This window comes from Bufo bufo, chromosome 6 (assembly GCF_905171765.1).
Source record: "Bufo bufo chromosome 6, aBufBuf1.1, whole genome shotgun sequence".
In the NCBI taxonomy this organism is placed as follows: Eukaryota; Metazoa; Chordata; class Amphibia; order Anura; family Bufonidae; genus Bufo; species Bufo bufo.
Window position 1 is genome coordinate 177,253,090 of NC_053394.1, and position 26,394 is coordinate 177,279,483.

General features: G+C 44.3%; 1 protein-coding gene across 3 annotated transcripts; it reads right to left on the reverse strand.

Annotated features, from left to right (window-relative positions):
• Positions 1-464: 464 nt before the first annotated feature.
• Positions 465-20,436, reverse strand: LOC121003398 (oocyte zinc finger protein XlCOF22-like). 3 transcript variants are annotated; one of them, XM_040435233.1, is made up of 9 exons: positions 20,301-20,436; positions 17,459-17,610; positions 17,217-17,375; positions 10,121-10,244; positions 9,802-9,887; positions 9,550-9,667; positions 4,813-5,003; positions 3,781-3,795; positions 465-2,402 (listed from the first exon to the last, which is right to left on the reverse strand). In XM_040435233.1, the coding sequence occupies exons 2-9, from the start codon at positions 17,564-17,566 to the stop codon at positions 2,382-2,384; spliced, it is 822 nt and encodes a 273-aa protein (XP_040291167.1). In that variant the 5' UTR covers positions 17,567-17,610; positions 20,301-20,436; the 3' UTR covers positions 465-2,381. The 3 variants fall into 3 exon arrangements, with proteins under 3 accessions (XP_040291167.1, XP_040291168.1, XP_040291166.1); XM_040435234.1 differs by having other exon boundaries at positions 3,781-3,811; XM_040435232.1 differs by lacking the exon at positions 465-2,402 and having other exon boundaries at positions 3,784-5,003.
• Between the last annotated feature and the right edge of the window lie 5,958 nt (positions 20,437-26,394).

A 26,394-nucleotide genomic window follows, 5' to 3' on the forward strand; every position in this document is an offset into this window, starting at 1 on the left:
TACAATATGAAAATATTTATCCCCTATTTGCCATTTTTTCATCACTTCAGTTCCCCCAAAAATTGAATAAAAAGTGGTTGAAAAGGCAAACACTCCATAATGGTATCAAAATAACCAGCAGATCACCCTGCACAAAATGAGCGCCTACACAGCTCTGTTATGGGGGTCAGAATATGACGATGCCAAGCAAAAATCAGTTTTTTTTCATCGTTTTTATTAAACACAAGGAAAACTACACAAATGTCGTATCTCTGTAATTGTACTGACTTGGGAAAGCTGCAAAACAAAACCCATAAAACTGTAGTGGAATTTTGTTTTTCCCCCATTTAGATTTTTTTTTTACAGATTCTCAATACATCATATGCAATATTAAATGCAATTAGAAAGTACGACTTGTCCTGCAAAAAACAAGCCCTCATATGGCTACGTGAACGTAAAAATCAAAAAGTTATGGCTCTGGCAAGGCCAGGAGTAAAAAAGTTAAAATGGCCTGGTCCTAAAAGGGTTAAAGTATAAAACAATATAATAATACATAACAATAGAAATGGAATAGACATTTACAAAGAGGTATCTCCCAAGAATGAGAACCATCTCATCAGCACCACCTATTGGAAGTGGCTCCCTATGAGTCAATATCTGGCTTGGCTATATTCCCTTGTCAAATCCCAAGGCTTGTTGGAAAGTCAGATGTTAACTCATAAGTGGCCACTTCTAATAGGTGGCACTGGTAAGATGGTTCTAGCCAGTGCCACTCATATTACAGTAGGTTGCTTTTTATACATTTGGAACACTTTGTAAATACTGTAAATACACTACTTGTAAATGACGAGGCTGAACTAATGCCAACCTACAGTTACTGGGAAATTGTTTTCTTTGGGCTACTGAATCTAGCCTATATGGCTTTGTAAAGAGTGAATATTACTTGCCCTTGTATTGGTTTAATACCCTAAGATAGCACAAAAGTGCTACTACGTATGCACCACACTAGTGGTGCCAGAAGGCAATAGTAAGAAAAGTCAAGCTCGGGTTCCTTTATTTCAAATGGAACATCATTTAAACATTAACAGATATGCATCCAGTCAGAACACAATTTGCCCTGACATGTCCTTTGAAGTTATATGGAGGCTATACTCAGGTTTGGCAGAAATAGATGTTAACTATCAGTTTGAAATATAGGAAGTATTTTACAAACTAAAATTTGATGCTAAAAAAAGTAATCTTCATTCTCCCCTGCACAAAGCACTGTATGTTAAACATGTGTGGTGGCACTCCTTGTGGGTTTGGCTTTTCAGCTACATTAATTAATTCATTTGTCTTTATGACTCTGATGTGTCTGTTTTGTGATACTGGGATGAGATTACTCTGATGTGATCATTTTAAATAACACTGGGATCAGAGAGAAAAAATAAACCCTTGAGAGCTCACCTTACCAATACCACGCTGCTGCTGTTTGGCTGCTACTCTCCACTTCCTCGTCTCTGTGTCAATGTTGTGGAAACAGCGTGGACTGCTGACTAATCCAGTCACTGATTGAGGCGTGTCCCCACTGTAGCTAGTGATTGGCTGAGCAGGTAGACCAAGGCATTTGGTGGGGGGAAGCAGAGATCAGAGCAACAGCAATGGTGAGGGACTGGCGAGTACTTAAAGTTTTTTATTTTTGCCCTCTCCAAACAATTTTATGATCACATCAAAATGCCCCTTTAAGTCCTTTAGAACCACCCTAATTTGGGTCTTTAAGACCAAGCAATTTATTTCATGCATTTCAAGAGCTGAAACTTTCTTATTTTTCCATCAAAGCTAGATGAGGGTTCCTTTTTTGTAAGATGAATTGTACTTTTTGCTAGCACTAGTTTGAGGTATATTTCCTTGTGGGAAGGGGATGTAAAATACAGGTATTTTCACACCATGGACTGTGCAGTATACAATGTATTCAGAAAGTCTTCACACCTTTTCATTTTTTTTTCACACTTTGTTATGTTGCAGCCTCGTGGCTAAAATAAACCCAATACAAGTTTTCCCCATCATTCGGCACTCAATAACCCATAATGACAAAGTGAAAACAAAATGTTCAAAATCTTTGCTGCTTCATTGAAAAGGAAAAACTAAAATATTATATTAACATAAGTGTTCAGACCCTCTACTCTACACAGCAGTTGACACACCTTTGGCACAGATTACACCCTCCAGTATTCTTGGGTATGATGCCACAAGGTTTGCACACCTGGATTTTCTGTCATTGTTCTCTGCAGATCCTCTCAAGCTCGGTCAGGATGTATGGGGACTGTTGGTGGACAACCATGTTCAGGTTTCTCTAAAGATGTTCACTTGGGTTGAAGTCAGGGCTATGGCTAGGCCACTGAAGGACATTTATAGAATTGTCCCTAAGCCACTTCTGTGTTGTCTTGGCTGTGTGCATAGGGTGACTGTCTTGTAAGAAGTTAAATATTTGGCCCAGTGTGAGGTCCAGAGCACTCTGGATCAGGTTTTCATTTCATTCAAGAATATCTCTGTACTTTGTTTAATTCAGCTTTCCTTCAACCCTAACCCGTCTCCCTTTCCCAGCCACTGAAAAACACCCCCACAGCATGCTGCCACCACCATACTTCACTGTAGGGATGGTATTGGGCAGGTGATGAGCAGCATCTGGTTTACTCCATACATGATGTTTAGAGTCCAAAAACGTTATTCTTGTTTCATCAGAGCAGAGAATCTTATTTCTTACCATTAGGTGCTTTTTGCAAACTTCAACTGGAATTTCATGTGTCTTTTATTGAAAAGAGGATTCTTTCTGGCCACTCTGCCATAAAGCCCAGATTGTTGGAGAGCAGCAGTCATGGTTGACATTCTCTTACCAAGGCCCCTAGTTACTTGGTGGGGAGGCCAGCTCTAGGAAGGGTCCTGTTTGTTGCAAGTTTCTTCCATTTACAATTATGGAGACCTCTGTGCTTTTGGAACATTTCAGTGCAGCATTGTCAGCTGTAAAACCTTACATAGACAAGAGTGTGTCTTTAAAATCATGAGCAGTCAACTGAATGTACCACAAATGGACCCCAATCAAGATGTAGGAACATATCAAAGATGATCAAGAGAAATGTGAGGCCCCAGAGTTGAAATATCAAGTGTCATAAGCAAAGGATCCGAATATTTACATCAATCTGGAATGTTAGTTTTATCTTTCTTCATACATTTATCAAAAATGTCTAAAATTGCACTATAAAAACATGTTATATTTATTCTATAATTATGGAGATACCTAATTTACATTGCTTTTTTATGTTTTAGTACTTATGTGACTTTTATGTAAAGTCACATTTTTTGGAAATATATTTTTGAGGTTGGGTTGAATGGGTTTTGCCCCTTTCGGAAGTCCAAAGCATTTACATTTTTCAATTAAGGTACCTTTATGAGGGATTGTATTTTGTGGGACGTATTAAAATTTATTTTTTGTATCAATTTGGTGCATGTAATTTATACATATTAATTTGTTAGAAAGGAAGATGAGGAAAAACAGCAATTCTGCCATAGCTTATTATTTTTATACCATTTGGTTGAAATGTTTCTCTTTTTTAAGAGTTGTTACAATTGCAGCAGTGTCATATCTATTGTGTTTTCTATTCTGTTAAAAATGTGTTTTTATGGGGGTCTTTTTATTGCATTTAACTGACCTCAGTTTATATATTTTTGCCCCATTAGGGGACTAGAAGCTGTCATCTTTTAAAAATAATGCTTATCACTGTAAAACTCCAGCGTGGTCAAATAAGCAGTTGCCTCTGGAAAGTCACACACTCCATTATGCTATGAAAAGGCAGTGCTATAAAAGGGAAATGGTTAATATGAATCCCAGGCAGTAAAACTTTGTTTGCATTTTGAACCATGTACCACATATTTAGCGAGGGACAATTTTTTGACATGAAAATGGTTTCTCTCTTGTGTGAATTATTTGATGTTCAAGACTTCGCATACAGGTGAAACATTTTTAACATCCTGTACATTAAAATAACTTTTCTGATATTCAACAAAATGAGATTTCCTGGCAAAATACATCTGTCCTGTGTGAGTTCTTTGATGTTTACGAAGAAGAGATTTTAGAGTAAAACATTTCCCGCATTCTGAGCAGGAAAATGGCTTCTCTCTGGAGTGAATACTTTGATGCTCAATGAGACTCCATTTCCTGGTGAAACATTTCCCACACTCTGAACATGAAAATGGTTTCTCCCCTGTGTGAGTTCTTTGATGTTTAATGAGAAGGGATTTCACAGTAAAACATTTTCCACATTCTAAGCATGAAAATGGTTTCTCCCCTGTGTGAATTCTCTGATGCTCAACAAGACTAAATTTCCTGGTGAAACATTTCCCACATTCTAAACATGAAAATGGCTTCTCCCCTGTGTGAGTCCTTTGATGTTTAAGTAGAAGTGAATGAAGAGAAAAACATTTTCCACATTCTAAACATGAAAATGGCTTCTCCCCTGTATGAATTCTCTCATGCTCAACAAGACTTGATTTCCTGGTGAAAGATTTCTCACATTCTCTACAGAAAAATGGCTTCTTTCCTGTGTGAGTTCTCTGGTGATCAACAAGAATTGACTTACTGTCACAAACCTTTCCACATTTTGAACAAGAAAGTAGTTTCTCTCCTGGGTGAGTTCTTTGATGTTTAAGAAGAAGGGACTTTGATTTGAAATGTTTTCCACATTCTGAACATGAAAATGGCTTCTCCTCTGTGTGGGCTCTTTGATGTTGAACAAGATTTGAATTTTGGTTAACATATTTCCCATATTCTGAATATATATGAAATTGACTACCACTTACATCTTTTGTATAATTCTGAATTTGCTCAGATGAATTATTACTGGAATCAGTAGAGAGAGCTCTGCTGTGAAGGACTGAAGTTGACCTCGAAGTCATAGTGTGTTCTTCATAATTATCATCTGTGATATTGTTATACTTTAATTCATAATCCAGGGATAAAATGTGTCCCTCCAAGTTTCTAGTGAAGTCATCTGTTTGAAATAGAATCCAATTAATTGTTTTGCAAAGCAAAGAAGTACCGTAAATATTTTATAATATTACTAAAGCTGGCAAAAAAAATTAATGATATCAATTACTTGATCATATAATTTACTATTGGGCATGATTAGTCACTAGCCCTGTTGAATTTAAACACTACTTCAAGGGATTGTCCAGGGTTAGAGAAGCACTGCTACTTTCTTTATTTTTTTTTAAGTGATACACCTGACCAAAGGCTGTATGGGGTATGGCTGTATGGGGTATTGCATCTCTTTTCCATTCATTTCAATGCAGCTGAGCTGCAATACCAGGTTCCACCAATGGACAGGTACATAACCGTTTATGGAAGAAATCAACCATATACTTCTAATCCTAAAAAATACATGAAACATAATCTTTCTTGCAATATTATGTTAAGTTAAGAAACCTGATGCCACAAGTGTGTGAAGAGCTGGAAAAAAATGAAAGTTATTTAAAGTTTTGCAGAGAGCCATTGTAAGATCAAGACTCCAGTAAAATATGTTGAGAGTCATTAGACCACATTTACTAATGCGAGTACACCTGGATGTCAAAAATGCACCAAAATTAGGTTGTTTTTTTGCAAATTTTGGAAAAATCCTGTGCCAAGTAGGCATACCTTAGTTGTGAAAGGGGTGTGGCCTCAGATGTGACATTTTGCGCTAAAATTTAAGCACAATTCTGCCATGAAATTCAGTTCCAAAGTATACCAAGTTGGTATAAATTTATACAAATGTTTTTAGCCAGTGAACCACTGTGATAAATGTGGTACATGCCTTGGCTGCCTACGTTTATGCTGTCTAAAGGATAGGTAAATTTGCCCTATCTCCAAAGAGTGGTGAACCTTTGACTTTATGCAGGAGGACAAAGATTAGGATTATCTTCTCAGTTGTAGAAAAAAACTTGGGTTTTTATGCATAAAAAAAAAGGACTTAAGGCCGCTGTACACATTAGTTTATTGTTACCAAAGAATGGCGGGTTCAGCTAACGATGGAATGTGTGTGAAGAATCCCAACTCTCCCACGACAGATGACATTGGGGGTGAGAAGGATCAGGCAAAGTGAATATTTTTGCCCAATTCTTCTTTTGTTCTCCCAGAAGATAAACTGCTGCCAGTATTGTTTGGCTGAGGCAAATGTGTATTAGGGTACTGGGAGGGGGTTGGGAGAGATAGTTTTCAGTCGAATAATCATTCAGCCAACAGCTATTGAATGTGTATGGCTGGCCTTAGAGGAGATTTAATTAGAGTGTACAAATACATGGTTGAACAGTACAGAGAACTTGCTAATGATCTCTCAATACCCAATCCTGTACCCAGGACAAGAGGGCTTCCTCTACATCTAGTCAGAAAGAAAAAAGGGGGGAGACCCCGGGTGTCCCAAAAACGGATGGAGGACAGTGCCTACCCAATGTAAATGCAATGGGGCACCCGTAAAGAGGTAACTCGGTACAAGCTCCGAGTGCAATAATCAAAGAAGGAGAAAGGAAGCTCAAGGTACCAAAAAGAATAAATGAATAGATAAATAATTAATAAATAAGTATTTTATTATATCAAAACATAGTTAAGAATACATACAGGTGATGCCATGGACAAGGTGGTGGGAGCAGGGAAGAGGAAAGAACAGGCGCCACCCTGGGAGAACACACAGGTCACAAAGTACATAGTACAAATGAGTAATGGTCATGGGAAAATACTAGATACAATGATCGGCCCATAGACCAAATGTGAAAAGAAGATGTAAAATGATATAGGGTAAGGAAAGGTCAATGAGAAAAACAACCACGGCTGTAATACATAGTATGCTGAAAAGGAAAAATAAAAAATAATAAGTGACCAGCAACTGGAATGAAAAAGCCAGGTGTGGATTCTGAACACCGGCAACACTGAGCCGTGGGAGCAGGACTGTGACCTAAAGCTTACCTAAAGTGGACCGTGTGTGAATAGACAACCTAGGATGGCGCTACCCCAACGCGCGTTTCGGCGTGCCTTCGTCAGATTCCAGTTGCTGGTCACTTATTATTTTTTATTTTTCCTTTTCAGCATACTATGTATTACAGCCGTGGTTGTTTTTCTCATTGACCTTTCCTTACCCTATATCATTTTACATCTTCTTTTCACATTTGGTCTATGGGCCGATCATTGTATCTAGTATTTTCCCATGACCATTACTCATTTGTACTATGTACTTTGTGACCTGTGTGTTCTCCCAGGGTGGCGCCTGTTCTTTCCTCTTCCCTGCTCCCACCACCTTGTTCATGGCTTCACCTGTATGTATTCTTAACTATGTTTTGATATAATAAAATACTTATTTATTAATTATTTATCTATTCATTTATTCTTTTTGGTGCCTTGAGCTTCATTTCTCCTTCTTTGATTATTCCTCTACATCTAGAGGAAAGGCCGTTTCATCATCAACATACAAGGGGTTTCGTTGCAGTAAGTAGTGAGATTATGGAAATCTCATGTCGAGGAGGTTGTGATGGTTGATTCACTGAACTAGTTTAAGAAGTGTCTGGATGCTTTTCTTAAATGTAAAAATATTGCAGGATATGTGTGCCATATTTCTGGAGATGGGACGTTGATCCAGGAATTTATTCCGATCGCCATATTTGGAGTTTAGAAAGAATTGTTCTCCCGCAGGGCTCATTCAGACGGCCGTATGCTGTCCGCAAAAATACTGAATGCTATCCGTTTTTTTGCGGATCCGCAAAAAAAATGAAACATGTCCTATACTTGTCCGTGAAAATCAGGACATGGCCCCATTGAAGTCTATGGGTCCGCAAAAATACTGAATGCTATCCGTTTTTTTGCAGATCCGTTTTTTTTTGCGGATCCGCAAAAAAACGGATAGCATTCAGTATTTTTGCGGACAGCATACGGCCGTCTGAATGAGCCCTTAAAGGGGTTATCCAGGAAGAGATATCCTCAGAATAAGTATCAGATCTGTGGGGGTGCGTCACCCGAAACACCCGTCTATCAGCTGTTAGAAGAGGCTTTTGCCGCAGCCTATTCCTAGGCCTGTGTCATCACTGTACATCGATTACGGCGCTCTCGGTGAGCGCAGTGGCTCCCTGAAACAGCTGATTTGCAGGGATGCCAGGACTTGGACCTCACCTGATGATGATGAGTAGGGATGAGCGAACAACAGGAAGTTCGGGTTCGGCCGAACTTCAGGTCAAAGTTCGGGACCCAAACTTGACCCCGGACCCCATTTACGTCAATGGGGACCCGAACTTCACTTTATTATTTTCCGTTATAATATGGTTATAACAGAAAATAATAGCATTCTTAAGACAGAATGCTAAATAAAATGGCCATTGAGGGGTTAAAAATAATTAAAAAAACTCACCACTTGATCGCGCAGCGGGTATCCTCTTCTTTCTGCAGGACATGCAAAAGGACCTGTGATGACATCACCACGTCACCCGAACACTGAATACGAACTTCAGTGAAAAAGTCCAGGCGGGTTCGGGTCCGGGTACCCAAACTCGCGATGTTCGGTACGAACCCGAACTTTGCAGTTCGGGTTCGCTCAACCCTAATGATGACCTATCCTGAGGATAAGTCATTCTTATCTTTTCCAGGACAACCCCTTTAATATAAGGCAATTGACATCCAACTCATAGGATTTTTTTTTTGCCTTCACCTGGATCAATACTGATGGACAGTGGAATCTGAGAAATATTCACAGTATTATTTTGAAATGGAGGGACTTTATTATTTTCTCAAGATTAAAGCTAAATTATATTCAGAATACTCAGTGCTACTTGATCTGTTTCAGGGGTACTCAACTGCAGACCATGGTTTACAGTTGTTCAAATCCCTGCATGTTCTGCTTTCAACTATATCTGTGTCCTCAGGATGCAGATACAGTAGACTACAATGGTGAAGCAGAGAGCCGTCAGCTCCTTGCTTCACCATTCCCCTGCCATCAGCGGTTCAGCTCTAGCAGGCAGGATGCAATGACGTCATCCCGCCTGCCACGTTAAGCCACAGACAACGGAGGACAGAGTGGAGCAGCAGGGGCAATCACTGCATCACATTAAAGGGTGGTCGTTGCCCCTGGACATGAGCAGTGTATAATGCGATAAAAAAATTACTCAAGCCAGCAAAGGAAACAATATGGACAATCACAATAATGTAGTAAGTGCCTTGTATTAATTTTGTCTACATGATTTGCTGAAGTGAGACAACCCCAGTTGACAGAACTTTGTTTTCCGTCCAGCATAACGGAGCCCAGACGGATCCGTTATGCTTGCCCATATACTTCTATTATGACGGATCAAAACGGAATACCTCTAAAGGTTTCCGTTTTGATTTCCATCTTATGGATTCAGTTATTAACCATGTTATAACGGAAAGCCATAAAGGAATACATAACGGTGATGTGAACAAGCCCTTAATTTGTCACTGATTATTAACCTTGTCTTCTGTCCAACAGGGCAGGGCCATGATTTAACCCTCTGTGTGCTTTCTGCAATCTAAAAGTTACATGTACAGAATCCAGTGGTTTCACTCACCTGTGCTGTTATCGGTTGACATTTCCTCTTCCTTAAATTGCTGGTGGATCCCCACATACATCTCTTTTTCTCCCTGTACAGGTAAAGCTTCTTCCTCAATATAAGGCAGATATTCAGCCTAATGTCCCCATAATGTACAAAAAAGAAGAAAGTTGGGAGAGGTTTTACAGAAGACTGTATGGAAAAATAATACATGTGTAGCTACTAATTATCATACAAGGATAATAATGATTTCTTGAAATCTACATCTACCTGATAATCCTGTAGCATTCTGGCATTTTCCTCTGTATTAAGAGGATAGAAGAATCCCTCTGGTACGTTCATCATGCTGCATTCATCTGTATAATACACATACAGGATAAGTGAATAGTTTATTTATATGTGGTTTATAGGGAAAGCATATGAGACCAGTGTGCCCCAGAAGTGGAATAAAGATCTCCACCAAATGTTCAGCCTAGAGGTGTCCACCAACCTTAATCTGACCTTGTATGTGTTCTTGGGTTTATGAGTACCGGTAACTATTACTGACCTGAATTATTCTTCTCATTAAAGCCAATAAATGTCTACTTACCTGATGATGTGAAGGACTGGTGGTTCTCCATTAAAATGTCCTCATACAGATCCTTGTGTTCTTCTAAATACTCCCACTCCTCCGTGGAGAAATAAACAGTGACATCCTGGCACCTTATAGGAACCTGATATACACGGTAACAGAATCAGAGAAAAATAAAAAAATAAAATACTTTTTGGAACAAGGTAACGATACTGAAAGCGCAAAAGAATAAAAGGCCAGTTTCAGAATGGTCGTCTACTTATCGAGAAGTGGACACGTTTTTTCACAAACTCCAAAATACACAGTTGAGTCATATTATCATGACCACTTCCGGCAGCACATATCTCATGAAGAAAGTCATGTGTGGCAAGCTGTCTTGGTGGGTATATAATGTGTGCTATAGGTTGTCTGCACACAAATCCCTCGATGCTGTCATGGGTAATAGGGGCGATTTATCAGAGTTGCAAAAAGAGATAATTACTGGCTTTCATCTGAAACTTCGAAGTTTGTGAACTGGTTGCATGCTGCTGATTGTATTGTGTACTGCGAATAAGTGACACAGAAACTGAAGAGTACCAGGTGCCAATGATGTAAGAGGTAAATGTCAGCTATGAAGGTGTGGAAGGACAGACCGACACGCTACAGTGGAGCATCTCACCACCAAAATGAACCAGGGTGTTACCAGACATGTGTCTAAAACAACAGTTCAGAGAACCCTACCGCATATGGGGCTCTGAAGCAGACGAATGGTCAATGCACATCTGCTAACTAAGCTGCATCAGCCGAAAAGGCTTCAATATTCACAGCAGTATCGGAATTGAATCTTTGCTGATTGACAAAGGTTTGTCTTCCCTGATGAGACATGTTTTCCTGCTTCACCAAATGGATGGACTTCAGCAAACACAGAGACAGCAAACACACTGCTACCATTGCTGGAAGAACACAAGCTGGTGGTGACAGAGTTAAGGTCTGGGAAATGTTTTTGTGGCATTCTCTGGGTACATTCATCCATGTAGAAGGAACTTCCAATCGACTTCGGTATAAATCCATCCTTGCAGATCAAGTACACCCATACATGCTGATTGCCTTCCCTGGGGCGGATGGGATCTTTCAGCAAGAAAATGTGACATGTCACAAGGCCTGAAATGTCCAACATTGGTTGGAAGACCATGGCCAAGACTTCTAAGACTTGAACCCAACTAAGCATTTGTGGGGCCACCTCTATTGTTGTGTTCGCTGCAGCAACCTAACATGACCTTTATGAGCTATTTTTAGCTGCTGTCCGTGCTGCACACGGAGGTTACTTGACTGTGTAAGGCCCCTTTCACACGAGTGAGTTTTCCACGTGGGTGCAATGCGTGACGTGAACACATAGTACCAGCACTGAATCCTGACCCATTCATCCATTTTTTTTACGCATCAGTTCTGCGTAGGGTTGTCTCGGGTATCGAATTATCGATACCCAATCGATACTTTTGTCCCGGTATCGGTTCGATACCAGGATTTGCCTAGTATCAGAGAACACGGAGCGCGCTGCTCTCAGTGCGCACCATGTTCCCTCTGCAGCACAGTGGAGAAGAAAGCAGTCCCTCCTTCCCCCCTGTGCCGCTGTCGCCAATAAGAGGAGGGGAGGGGTTGTGGCAACTGGGCCACCAATGAAGATAACTCACTCATTATTTCAAATACAGGAGGCAGGTACTGGCTGCAGAATCATATAGCGGGCACCCGACCTCTATGACAAGGCACTGCGATCCGCTTGCAGTTAACCCCTCAGGTGCCGCACCTGAGGGGTTAACTGCCGCGGATGTCAGCTACCTCTCATAGAGGTCGGGTGCAGGCTATATGATTCTGCAGCCAGTAATCGCTTCTTGTATTTGAATTAATGTCAAGTTATCTTCATTGGTGGCGCAGTGCGCCCCCCAACAACCCCAGTATTAAAAACATTGGTGGTGCAGTGCGCTCTCCCCCACCCTAGTATTAAAGTGCTCCCTCCCCGGTATTAAAAACATTGGTGGCGCAGTGCGCCCTCTACCCCCCCGCCCCAAACATTGGTGGCAGTGTCAACAGGGTCCCCTCCTCCTCATTGGTGGTGCAGTGGCAGCTTCTGATCGTAGCCCCAGCAGTGTAATCCTGGGGCTCCGATTGGTTACCATGGCAGTCAGGACTCAGGACACTACTGAAGGTGCCATGGTAAGCTCCTTGCTGCTGTGTGCACTATGCACAGGGTAGCAGGGAGAGTGTGAGATCCTATTCACCCTAATAGAGCTCCATTAGGGTGAATAGGACAAGGGTTCTAGCCCCTAAGGGGTCTAATAGTTAGTAAATAAAAAAGTAAAAAAATATTAAGTATAAATCACCTCCTTTCCCAATTTTACCTAAAAAAAAATATATAAACAATAAATAAATAAACATATTACATATCGCCACGTCCGAAATGTCCAATCGCCTTGTCCCCTCCAAAAATATGATAGGAGTGTTCTATTATGGGCTGGATGTTCCATAAAATCCGGAATGCACGCAGCTTTTTTGGTGTGTTTTTATTTTTTTGTGTGGTATCGAATGGTATAGAGTATCGCAATACTTTTTTATGGTATCAAAACCGAATCAAAATTTTGGTATCGAGGCAACAATAGTTCTGCGTTGCATGAAAAAGTGTGGATGCAATGCGTTTTTCACTGATGGTTGCTAGGAAATGTTGTTTGTAAACCTTCAGTTTTTTATCACGCGTGTGAAAAACGCATCAAAACGCATTGCACTTGCGCAGAAAAAACTGAACAACTAAATGCAATCGCAGACAAAACTGACTGAATTTGCTTGCAAAATGGTGCGAGTTTCACTGAAAGCACCCTGAATGCATTCGGAGCTAATCCGTCATGCTCGTGTGAAAGAGGCCTAAAACAGATATATGGTGATTCATACACCAGCTAGAAAACACTAAAGTAATCCATTAACATTTTGCCAAATATATTGCAGTTAGTGTAATATAGTTCATCCAACATCCAATCCAATAAAGTTCGGACTATTGTAGTAGTATAGTTAAAAACAAACTTGTCATAAATTCATTCAATGTAGTTGACTGGCCATCTTGAAACCTATGATTACTATATCCAATTATCTATAATGTTCATCAATATCTAACAATCTTAGAATAGTCAGCCATGATAAATCTATTTGCTTGTAATTTTCTCCTATCTATCTTGAATTTGGCTTGGCCTGAGAATGAAAATTCATATCTGTTTAATCTCTAATGTAGTTTAATTTCCAGTTTGTCTACATGTCTAAATATATATTAGCTTGCTCACTACAAATGCTGAATGTTAATTACTGACAGTGGCGTAACTACCGGGGAAGCAGGGGAAGCAGCTGCTTCGGGGCAAGTTCTATCGATGTCTTAACTGTTCAGGGCCCCTTCACAGCAGCTGACCAGGCTCCCTCGCTAATATGATCTAATCTTACTGTCTCCTAAAGTCTTCTGATGTGTCTGAGATTCGAACCCACAACCTCCAAAGTCTGAGTGTATCAGATTACAACTGACTGAAAAAAAATGAGACTTCTACTGTTATAGCTGGCTAAGTGTACAGCTATACACATGACAGCTGCCCCAACACACCCAGCACTGCTATATCTCTATATGACAGCTGTCCCAGCACACTCAGCTCTGCTATATCTCTATAAATGAGCAGCTGTCATGTGTATAGATGTACACTTAGCCAGCTATAACAGTAGAAGTCTCAAATTTTTTCAGTCAGCAGTAAGGTGTCTCCTATGGTCTAGTGGTTAGATGCTTTGCCTCTGATACAGAAGGTCGTGGGTTCGAATCCCAGCAGAAACCTTTTCTGAAATATAAGCACTGACTCCATATATGGACATACAGGGCGGGACACAGGAAGAGGCTGCATCGCATCGCTGACATGGAGGTAAGTAGAAGTGTTTATATATTTTTTTTAATACCCGACTGTTACTGCCATGGGGGGAGCGGGGGGCACTTGATACTGGCACATGGGGGGAGGCACCTGATACTGGCACCTGGGGGGGAGGGGGGAGGGGTTGGCACCTGATACTGGCACCTGGGGGGGAGGGGTTGGCACCTGATACTGGCACCTTGGGGGAGAGGGGTTGGCACCTGATACTGGCACCTGGGGGGGGGGTTGGCATCTGATACTGGCACATGCGGGGTGGGGGAAGAGAGGCACCTGATACTGGCACCTGGGGGGGGGGGAAGAGAGGCACCTGATACTGGCACCTGGGGGGGAGGGGGGGGTTGGCACCTGATACTGGCACATGGGGGGAGGCACCTGATACTGGCACCTGGGGGGGAGGGGGGGGGTTGGCACCTGATACTGGCACCTGGGGGGGGGTTGGCATCTGATACTGGCACATGCGGGGGGGGAAGAGTGGCACCTGATACTGGCACATGGGGGGGAGAGGGGTTGGCACCTGATACTGGCACCTGGGGGGGGGGGGAAGAGAGGCACCTGATACTGGCACCTGGGGGGGAGGGGGGGGGTTGGCACCTGATACTGGCACATGGGGGGAGGCACCTGATACTGGCACCTGGGGGGGGGGTTGGCACCTGATACTGGCACATGGGGGGGGAGAGAGGCACCTGATACTGGCACCTGGGGGGGGGGAGAGGGGTTGGCACCTGATACTGGCACATGCGGGGGGGGGGGAAGAGAGGCACCTGATACTGGCACATGGGGGGGAGAGGGGTTGGCACCTGATACTGGCACCTGGGGGGGAGGGGGGTTGGCACCTGATACTGGCACCTGGGGGGGAGGGGGGTTGGCACCTGATACTGGCACATGGGGGGGGGGGAGAGGCACCTGATACTGGCACCTGGGGGGGGGGAGAGAGGCACCTGATACTGGCACATGGGGGGGGGGGAGAGGGGTTGGCACCTGATACTGGCACCGGGGGGGGGAGGAGAGGCACCTGATACTGGCACATGGGGGGGAGAGGCGTTGGCACCTGATACTGGCACATGGGGGGGGAGGGGGGTTGGCACCTGATACTGGCACATGGGGGGGGGAGAGAGGCACCTGATACTGGCACCTGGGGGGGGGAAGAGAGGCACCTGATACTGGCACATGGGGAGGGAGAGGGGTTGGCACCTGATACTGGCACCTGGGGGGGGGGAAGGGGGGATTGGCACCTGATACTGGCACCTGGGGGGGTTGGCACCTGATACTGGCACATGGGGGGGGGGGAGGCACCTGATACTGGCACCTGGGGGGGAGAGAGGCACCTGATACTGGCACCTGGGGGGGAAGAGGGGTTGGCACCTGATACTGGCACATGCGGGGGGGGGAAGAGAGGCACCTGATACTGGCACATGGGGGGGAGGGAGAGGGGTTGGCACCTGATACTGGCACCTGGGGGGGGGAAGGGGGGATTGGCACCTGATACTGGCACCTGGGGGGGTTGGCACCTGATACTGGCACATGGGGGGGGGGAGAGGCACCTGATACTGGCACATGGGGGGAGGCACCTGATACTGGCACCTGGGGGGGAGAGAGGCACCTGATACTGGCACCTGGGGGGGGAGGGGGGTTGGCACCTGATACTGGCACATGGGGGGGGATGCACCTGATGCTGGCACATGGGGGGAGGCACCTGATACTGGCACATGGGGGGGAGGGGGGGTTGGCACCTGATACTGCACATGGGGGGGGGGGGAGAGGCATCTGATACTGGCACATGGGGGGGAGAGGGGTTGGCACCTGATACTGGCACCTGGGGGGGAAGGGGGGGTTGGCACCTGATACTGGCACATGGGGGGGGGGGGGAGAGGCACTTGATACTGGCACTTTTTTTGTGGGGGGGGGGAGATGGCACTATGATACTGGGACATGTTGGGGGGGGGAGGAGAGAGGCACTTGATACTGGCACATGATGGGGGGGCATTATGGGGGACACTAGGCCGGCAGCCTATCAGAGGCCGGACACTGAGGGGCATCTACTGGGGGACTATATATGGGGCATTTTATACTGGTACATTATGGGGGGCACTAGGCCGGCAGCCTATCAGAGGCCGGACACTGAGGGGCATCTACTGGGGCACTATATATGGGGCATTTTATACTGGTACATTATGGGGGGCACTAGCAGGAAGGGGGGAGAGGAGCACTAAGGGGCATTTACTGGGGGAACTATATAGGGGTATTTTATACTGGGACATTATGGGGGCACTATGGGGACATTAGCTCAACTGGGGGCATTACAAGGGGGTATTTTTTGCACTGTCACATTATAAGGAGAATTATTACTACTGGGGGGGGGGGCATTATGATGGGCATTATTACTCCCCCATGGTATAATCCCCCTAGTAGCAGCACCAGCCTCTCCCTGCTCTGCGACCCCACTGCCCCTTCTCCAAATCCTTATTATGAAATCTTTCTCATTAGGATAAAGCACAACATCAGCTCCACCGAGCCCCCGGCCAAAGTGTGAAAGTGGCGTCCGAGATCCCCAAGGGCCAAGCCAAGTAACTGTAAGTTTTCATGTGAAATATGTTTGTTATACACATATAGCATCCACTGTGCCCCACAATATACAGTATACCGCTACACTGTGCCCCACAATATACAGTATACCGCTACACTGTGCCCCACAATATACAGTATACCGTTACACTGTGCCACACAATATACAGTATACCTCTACACTGTGCCCCACAATATACAGTATACCGCTACACTGTGCCACACAATGTACAGTATACCTCTACACTGTGCCACACAATATACAGTATACCTCTACACTGTGCCACACAATATACAGTATACCTCTACACTGTGCCCCACAATATACAGTATACCGCTACACTGTGCCAAAGGAGTTGGGTTTTACACAGGAGGAGGAAGGTGCGAAGCGCGCTGGGGGGGGGGGCCCTTACAAATATTTGCTGTGGGGCCCAGTCACTTCTAGTTATGCCCCTGATTACCGATGAGGCTGACTATAGGGCTCACTATATTGTCATACCATAATTACTTACTGCACAAGCAGAGATTTTTGGCATGAGATCCAGGCTGAAATCGCCCAAGATAACCTCCCTTTCTGAGTTTACTACCTTCACACGTACACTCCTCCCTTGGTGTCTTGCGGTACTCACCTCTCCAGTCACCAAATTAATGATCTTGTTGGCAAGTCCTAGGATCTTCTGTTCATTGCTTCTATCAACACTCAGTGAGTGAGGGGGTGACACCATGATTGAAGCCTGGTTCCTGCTGCATTCCACCTCATCATATATCTTCCTTGTTAGTGTATAATCCTGTATATGTAAAAAAAAACATCCCTTTATATATCCGCTTCAACAATATGACACCTAATTACATAATACCCACAATCCCCCACCTCTCCACTTAGCAGGTAGATGATCTCTAGAGTGACATTTAATATCATCTCAGCCATATGTCTTCTGTCCTTCACCATCCTTGGTGGGTCATTGAGAAAAATATTCATTTTCTTGTACAAGAGATTTTATCTGGGCATCATACTCCTGGAACCTAAATATGGGGAGAAAAGAGGCATGTTATATATAAAGTATATTGTCACACTTATTGGGAATGATAAAATAATATGAATAGTGGACAATGGAGATCACTTGCTCTATATAAACAAAGAACATCTTTTTATACTTTGGGAAATTTAGTAGCAGGGCTCTCAATAAATTAGGCACGTCTCTGTCCCTCCATGCGCTAGAAAATCTAATTTACATGCACCTATAAACTAACCTAATTTTGGCGCAACTAGAGTCTCTGCACTTTTTCCTGACTTGCCTGCAACAGAGGGTGGGCTTCATAGGAAAGTGGGCATGGCCTAACGTGCCGTTTTGCTCCACAAGTCTGTCTCAAAGGGCTCATGCACATGACCGTATGTCCTCCAAGACATACGGTCCGTGAGAGGGCCATATGTCCCGGAGCGGCATACATTGTACGCACGGGAGTGCACAGCATCATAGATTACAATGATGCTGTTGACGTCGGGCCGTCCGCGAGACTATTGTCCTGCGCTCATAAGATCAATGCCGCTACGGGACAATAGCCCCGCGGGCGGCCCGATGTGCACAGCATCATTGTAATCTATGATGCTGTGCACTCCCGTGCGCACGATCAATGCCGCTCCGGGACATATGGCCCGCTCACGGACCGTACGTCTCGGAGGGCATACGGTCGTGTGCATGAGCCCTAAGCCAACCAATGGTTGGTATAGAGGCAGAGAAAAGTGTCTCTTTACCATCCAGCCTGAGCCATAGAGATATATCTGGTGCAGATCTGTGCATTCTCCTGCTCAGCAGGCGCCAGGGTTCACAACCGTTCAGAAATTCCTGGACAGTCCGTAAAAATAGGGGACTTTTTTGCAGTGTCTGTGAAAAAAATGACATGTGTCCGCAATTTATTTGGAGGTTGGTGGTACTTGAGCAGGTCAACTTCACAGTAAACTCTGGTATTGTGTTCACTATTAGTGTCTGATCTATAGACATGTATTACTTATAAATCTTTATAATTCATTGTAGTTTTCCAATTTGTTCATAAAAAATGTTGATGGTCCGTCATTTTGGGCTAAGTTGTAAAAAATAAGAAAATTTCGGTTGGCAACCCTGCCAGACGCGATGACGTCCCTGCTGCTGTTGTCAATACTTAGGCCTTTCAAAAGTTGGGCGGTATGCATCTATATTACAATACATTATACACAACCCTGTACTATAATATACACACACACACTGTATATATTTTAAACACTATTAGAAATTAGCGAACTTGTGTTTCAAGTTCTGCGTACAAGGTTCGTGATATCTAAGAATTCCGTTGTGGATTCCACTACCACGGACCATAAGTTATGGTCTGTGGTAGCAGAATCCATAACGGAATTCTAAGATAACCCGAACCTTGTACTCCGAACATAAAAACACAAGTTTGCTTAACACTACACAGTATATTATACCTTCCCAACCGCCCCGGATCCTGAGGGACAGTCCTGGATTTCATTGGCTGTCCCACGGTCCCGGTACAGGGGAGGTATGTCCCGCTTTCTGGCAGATGTCGCTGCTTCCATAGGGCGCAGAGACAGCTGCCTGTAATTATGAAGCAAGAGCCCTCGGTCTGCTCTCTACTTCGTCATTCCTCCCCCCTGCGGCACTCCACTCTCCAGGTCTGGGTAGGGGGCGGAGCCTGGGGCATGGCCGGTCAGGAGCTCCTTGTGTCATGCTGCTGCTTCTGGGGAACGAGGTGAGGGAGCACTTTACTGGGCATATTACTATCAGGGGACACATAACTGGGCATAACTACTGTGAGGGTGCACATATCTGGCCATAACTTCTGTGAGCGGGCATATATCTGGCCATAACTACTGTCAGGGGGGCACATATCTGGGCATCGCTACTGTGAGGGGGCACATATCTGTCCATAAGTACTGTGAGGGGGCATATATCTGGGCTTCGCTACTGTGAGGGGGCACATATCTGGTCTTCGCTACTGTGAGGAGCACATTTCTGGGCATCGCTACTGTGAGGGGGCACATATCTGGGCATCGCTACTGTGAGGGGAACATATCTGGCCATAACTACTGTGAGGGGGCACATATTTGGCCATAACTACTGTGAGGAGGCACATATTTGGCCATAACTACTGTGAGGGGGCACATATTTGGCCATAACTACTGTGAGGGGGCACATATTTGGCCATAACTACTGTGAGGGGGCACATATCTGGCCATAACTACTGTGAGGGGGGCACATATCTGGCTATAACTACTGTGAGGGGGCACATATCTGACCATAACTACCGTGAGTAGGCACATATCTGGCCATAACTACTGTGAGGGGGCACATATTTGGCCATAACTACTGTGAGGAGGCACATATTTGGCCATAACTACTGTGAGGGGGCACATATCTGGCCATAACTACTGTGAGGGGGTACATATCTGGCCATGACTACTGTAAAGGGGGCACAATGCTGGCATAACTACTGTGTGGTGGCATAAAGGGGGAATAATTACTATGTGGGGACATTTAGGGGACTGGGTGGGATTAGGTGTTTAGTTATGTTTTGGGCGGAGTTGTAGGCGTGGCCTAGTGCAAAAAAAATGTGCCGCACAAAGTGTCCCTCTTCTCTCTTTTGAAAAGTTGGGAGGTATTCAGTATACACATATATTATCTCACAACATAATAACAATAACTAGAAACAACACGTACCCTGACCAGCAGCGTATGTAGTGAAGGGAGGAGGTGGCACAGGGCAGCTGTGAGCGTTCAATATTGGAGACCACAACACAACAGCAGCTACAAGTTTCCCATATGCATGCAGCAGACCTGTATGTGAAATATGTGGCTACAGGACCTTTGATGATGTCACAGTCATGTGATCAGTCATGGGCGGGCTCAAGACAGCTGCACTATTCTGCAGTGGAAATACAACAGCAGCTTCAACATGTTTTCATGTATACATGTAGCAGTGCTGTGTGTGCTACTTGGAAGGTGGGTGCAATGTGCAGTTTCGCTTCATGTCAATATGGTTTGTTTTCTTTTGATTCTTTCCTTGGAATATGTTAAGAGAGTTTCTGAGGAAAAAATACTGGTGTTATGTGAAATTTCCCTACCTGTGAAATTTCCCTACCCTCGTCACTTCCTGCTGTGACACGGCCGCACCAGACCTGACGTTCCCAGCTTTGGAAGGAGGTGTGCCGCGCCATGCAGGCGCACAATGATGGGGTAGGGAAATTTCACACCAGAGTTGGGGAGAAGGGGCCACCTAATGCACTACATCTCACAGATCCTGAAAACATGAACCAGTACAGTTTAGAGCAGTTGTCCCCAACCTTTTTTGCCCCAAGGACCAGTTTCATGCAAGACAATTTCCCCAGGGACCAGGTGGGGTGGGGTGGGGGGTTTCTGGGGCGGGGGTTATGGGGTGGGCGGGGTTTATGGGGGTGCTGGTTGGGGCTGACTGATTCACGTGCATGACAAAACACAAGGTGCATATTAAAATATATAACACTATATAACGATTATATTTATTATTTAAATGTGACTCAACTCACCATAATGCAGGGATCTCAACTCTCCCGGAGGTTCAGGGAGTCTCCCGCTATTAGATAACAGCTCCCTGACACCTGCATGTGAAACAATATCTCCTGGAAAGGTTTATCTCAGTCAGATAGCAGAGCAGAGAGATAAGAGAAGTGACAGGACAGAGTTTAGATTACAGGTTGAATTAACCCTTTAGTGTCAAATTGCTTCTCAAAGAGATATATATGTTAAAGGCATCCCTTCTTCTGTCTCATTCAGTAGCTATAGAATTATTGAGAGAGATGTATTTTTTTTAAATACATTCACACATTTAACCCTCCATTTTAATTATATAATTTACCCCAGTGTTAAATTCACCCCCCCCCCCCTGGATGCTTTAATCATATACATAAATATGATAATTTGGGGCAGGGTAATGAGCCCAGTCCTCCACACCATAGAGCAAAGTGTGCAGATACTGCATATGTTTGGAAAATGTAATAAAAAGTTCATTCTCCCCTGAAGTGACAGATTGAGGTCATTGAGCAAGTTGTCACAGAAGTAAGCAAGTTTTACAACGCATTCTTTACTACTGAAATGTGCAGTGGTGTATCTTTTTCTAAAAGAAATCTATGAAGCGGCTCTCGTAACTCAAAAACTCTTGCCAGAGATCTACCTCTAGAGAGCCACCTCACTTCTGTGCTTCCTTTGTGTCCATCTCCTCACAGAGCTGCTCGAACAGACGAGAGTTAAGGGCATGTACTTTGATGGAATTTATTCCTTTAATCACATCTTTCAAAACGCTATCAAGTTTGGGTGACATTTTTCAGCTAGCCAGCATTTCTCTATGGATGACACAGTGCGTAGACTCACATTCAGGCGCAACCTCTTTGACCCGAGTAGTTAAAGGGGTTATCCCACTTTGCGTTTTTATACTTACCTGCTGCCACCGCGCGTTCACTTCCTGGATTCTGGCTGGGGGCGGGCTTCATCTTGATTGAAGTCTTCTCCCGGCCGGGCCGCGCGCTGGACTGAACGCGCACGCTGCCGCGCATGCGCAATGTGACTTATTTCTGGCCAGTATAGTACAGAGCCGGCGTGCGCGTTCGCATCTCTGTACTATTCTGGCCGGGAAGAAGTCACCGTCGCGCATGCGCGGCAGCGTGCGCGTTCAGGACAGCGAGTGGCCCGGCCGGGAGAAAAGAAGAAGTCTTCTGGGCAAGCGCGACCATCGGGATTTTGCGGAAGAGCGGTGGTCGTAACCAGGGGAGACCGAGTCACAACAATGAGGTAAGTGGGGATGAATTTTCTCCTAATCGGTGGGAATTTGTTAATAAAGTATATTTACAAAAATGATCACTGTCAAATCATTAACAGATTTAACAGTGATCATTATGATGGGATAACCCCTTTAAGCCAGAAAGCCATCCAGTCATAGCAGCGGCTCCATCTGTGCATACACCGACACAAAATGACCAGTTTAGTTTTCCTGTTATGTAATCATCCAAAGACTTGAATAGCTCTGCAGCTGTGGTGTTGGTCGTCAACAATAATGCACATAACATATCCTCATGCACATCCTCCTGAAATATATATCGCACAAAGACAAGCATTATTGCCTTGTTGTCAACGTAAGTAGACTCATTAACTTGGATTGCGTACCATGGTGACTCATTAATCCTCTCTGACAATTGTACCTCAATGTCCTCTGCTATTTCATCAACTCATCTAGTTATGGTGCTAGCCGAAAGAGGAACTGCAGCCTCTCCTAAAAGCTCACGGCAGATGTCCTTAGCGGCAGGCAGGATCAACTCTTCACCAATAGTAAAGGGCTTCTTAGCCTTGGCAATGCGGTTAGCCACTAAGAATGATGCTTTCGGTGCAGACACATTTGATGATGAGGTGGTCTTCAGTAATTGCTTCTGTCCTTCATATTCATGTTTTTTCTTTAAAAAAAAACTCCAAAGGCTTGTCTTTTGATGCAGGGTACTTGGTCTCTAAGTGGCGAAGCAGTTTTGAAGGCTTCATGGCCTCGTTGGATAGTCGTTCGCCACATAATACACACAGCGGGTTTGGGGCATGTGAATCACCTGTTGCGATGAACCCGTAATTTAACCACTTAAGGACCACAGGTTTATACCCCCCTAAAGACCAGGCCCTTTTTTACAAATCGGCACTCCACAACTTTAGCGGTTTATTGCTCGGTCATGCAACTTACCACCCAAATGAATTTTACCTCATGGGTATATGTAAAATGACACCTCAAAACACATTCCCCAACTTCTCCTGAGTATGGCGGTATGGCGATACCACATGTGTGACACTTTTTTGCAGCCTAGGTGGGCAAAGGGGCCCACATTCCAAAGAGCACCTTTCGGATTTCACAGGCCATTTTTTACACATTTTGATTTCAAACTACTTACCACGCATTTGGGCCCCTAAAATGCCAGGGCAGTATAACTACCCCACAAGTGACCCCATTTTGGAAAGAAGACACCCCAAGGTATTTCATGATGGGCATAGTGAGTTCATGGAAGTTTCTATTTTTTGTCACAAGTTAGTGGAATATGAGACTTTGTAAGAAAAAACAAAACAAAAAAAACATCATTTTCCGCTAACTTGTGACAAAAAATAAAAAATTCTAGGAACTCGCCATGCCCCTCATGGAAAAGTTCTATGAACTCACTATGCCCATCAGCGAATACCTTGGGGTGTCTTCTTTCCAAAATGGGGTCACTTGTGGGGTAGTTATACTGCCCTGGCATTCTAGGGGCCCAAATGCGTGTGAAGTAGTTTCAAATCAAAATCTATAAAAAATGGCCTGTGAAATCCAAAAGGTGCTCTTTGGAATATGGGCCCATTTGCCCACCTTGGCTGCAAAAAAGTGTCACACATGTGGTATCACCGTACTCAGGAGAAGTTGGGCAATGTGTTTTGGGGTGTCTTTTTACATATACCCATGCTGGGTGAGAGAAATATCTCGACAAAAGACAACTTTTCCCATTTTTTTATACAAAGTTGGCATTTGACCAAGATATTTATCTCACCCAGCATGGGTATATGTAAAATGACACCCCAAAACACATTCCCCAACTTCTCCTGAGTACGGCGATACCACATGTGTGACACTATTTTGCAGCCTAGATACGCAAAGGGGCCCACATTCCTTTTAGGAGGGCATTTTTAGACATTTGGATCCCAGACTTCTTCGCACGCTTTAGGGCCCCTAAAATGCCAGGGCAGTATAAATACCCCACATGTGACCCCATTTTGGAAAGAAGACACCCCAAGGTATTCAATGAGGGGCATGGCAAGTTCAAAGAAATTATTTTTTTTGGGCACAAGTTAGAGGAAATTGATTTTTTTTGTTTTTTCTCACAAAGTCTCCCTTTCCGCTAACTTGGGACAAAAATTTCAATCTTTCCTGGACTCAATATGCCCCTCAGCGAATACCTTGGGGTGTCTTCTTTCCAAAATGGGGTCATTTGTGGGGTGTTTGTACTGCCCTGGCATTTGAGGGTCTCCGCAGTCATTACGTGTATGGCCAGCATTAGGAGTTTCTGCTATTCTCCTTATATTGAGCATACGGGTAATGAGACTTTTTTTTTCCGTTCAGCCTCTGGGCTGAAAGAAAAAATGAATGGCACAGATTTCTTCATTCGCATCGATCAATGTGGATGAAAAAATCTCTGCCAAAAAGAAAAAGGAGGGGAAAGGCGTTTGCCAGGACATAGGAGCTCCGCCCAACATCCATACCCACTTAGCTCGTATGCCCTGGCAAACCAGATTTATCCATTCACATCAATCGATGTGGATAAATAAATCATTGCCGGGATTTTTTAATTTTTTTTATATATACAAAGTGTTTGCCAAAGCATATAAACACCGCCGCCTCCTCAGCTCATATGCCTCGGCAAACGTATCTTTTACTGCAGAGGAGAAATCTCGTCTTGCAGCGCCGCATACACTGACTTGTGTGTAATCTGACAGCAGCGCAATGCTTCTGTCAGAATGCACATCAGTGCTGCAGCTGCTTGATCGCTTGGTCCACCTAGAAGGTAAAAAAAAAAAAAAAAAACAGGCCGCAACGCAATAAATTTATTAACATTAACTTTAGAGAACATTAATGTCACGGATGGTGTACAGGAAACAAGACAATACCATATAAACAATGTCTCTCTGGATCCACAACTAAGGAACAAAGGGAGACCCCTGCAATAGACCTGCCGCTCTCCCTTACTGCTCAGCCTATGCGAACACCCCAAAGGTGGATGGCCGCATATCCACGTTCCTCGGTTATCTATTACCTGAAGACCCTACAATAGTGAAGGGACACGACCACCGGCTCCCTACACTGACACGGAGGGAGTCAGGGTCACCTGGATCCAGAAAAGACAAAATCATAAATACATAAACAGCACTTATCTTGCAGACGACTGACGACTGAGGACTGGGAACTGGGAACAGCATGCACACACACTCCAGGAAGTTGTATCAGCCGCACACTACTGCATTATGGGGAGGAACTTAAAGGGTAGCAATCAGTCCAACTGCATGACAGCTGAGATAGACTAACGAGATGAGAAACTAAACCAAAACAAAGAAATTCAAGGAGGAGGATCTGAGAAGCTCCTGTGAGCGCTTCTCAGCTGTCTGGCTGTGACAGTACCCCTCCCTCTAGGAGTGGACTCCGGACACTCAGAGCCCACCTTCTCAGGATGGGACCTATGGAAAGCCCTGATGAGACGAGAGGCCTTAATGTCCGTCACTGGGACCCACATCCTCTCCTCAGGACCATAACCCTCCCAATGAACGAGGTACTGGAGGGAACCGCGGACAAGACGAGAATCCACAATCCTAGAGACCTGAAATTCAAGATTTCCATCAACCATAATCGGAGGAAGAGGCAAAGGCGAGGGTACAATAGGTTGAACATAAGGTTTCAATAAGGACTTATGAAAAACATTATGGATCTTCCAAGTCTGAGGAAGATCAAGACGGTAGGCAACAGGATTGATGACAGACAGGATCTTGTAAGGCCCAATAAACCTAGGACCCAACTTCCAGGAGGGAACCTTCAATTTGATATTCTTGGTAGACAACCACACCAGATCACCAACATTCAGGTCCGGACCAGGCACACGTCTCTTATCCGCCACACGCTTATATCTCTCACTCATGCTCTTTAGATTATCCTGAATCTTTTGCCAAATAGATGACAAAGACGAGGAGAATCTGTCCTCATCAGGCAAACCAGAAGAGCCCTCTCCCGAGAAAGTCC

What these genes read in the sequence shown, in the direction of transcription:
- LOC121003398 (XM_040435232.1), bottom strand. Translation starts at nt 17,566, where the DNA reads ATGAATATTTTTCTCAATGACCCACCAAGGATGGTGAAGGACAGAAGA. An exon ending in TCTACCTGCTAAGTGGAGAG is followed by an intron (nt 17,376 to 17,458) that starts GTGGGGGATTGT and finishes TTACATATACAG; the next exon opens with GATTATACACTAACAAGGAA. An exon ending in CCAGTCCTTCACATCATCAG is followed by an intron (nt 9,888 to 10,120) that starts GTAAGTAGACAT and finishes TGTATTATACAG; the next exon opens with ATGAATGCAGCATGATGAAC.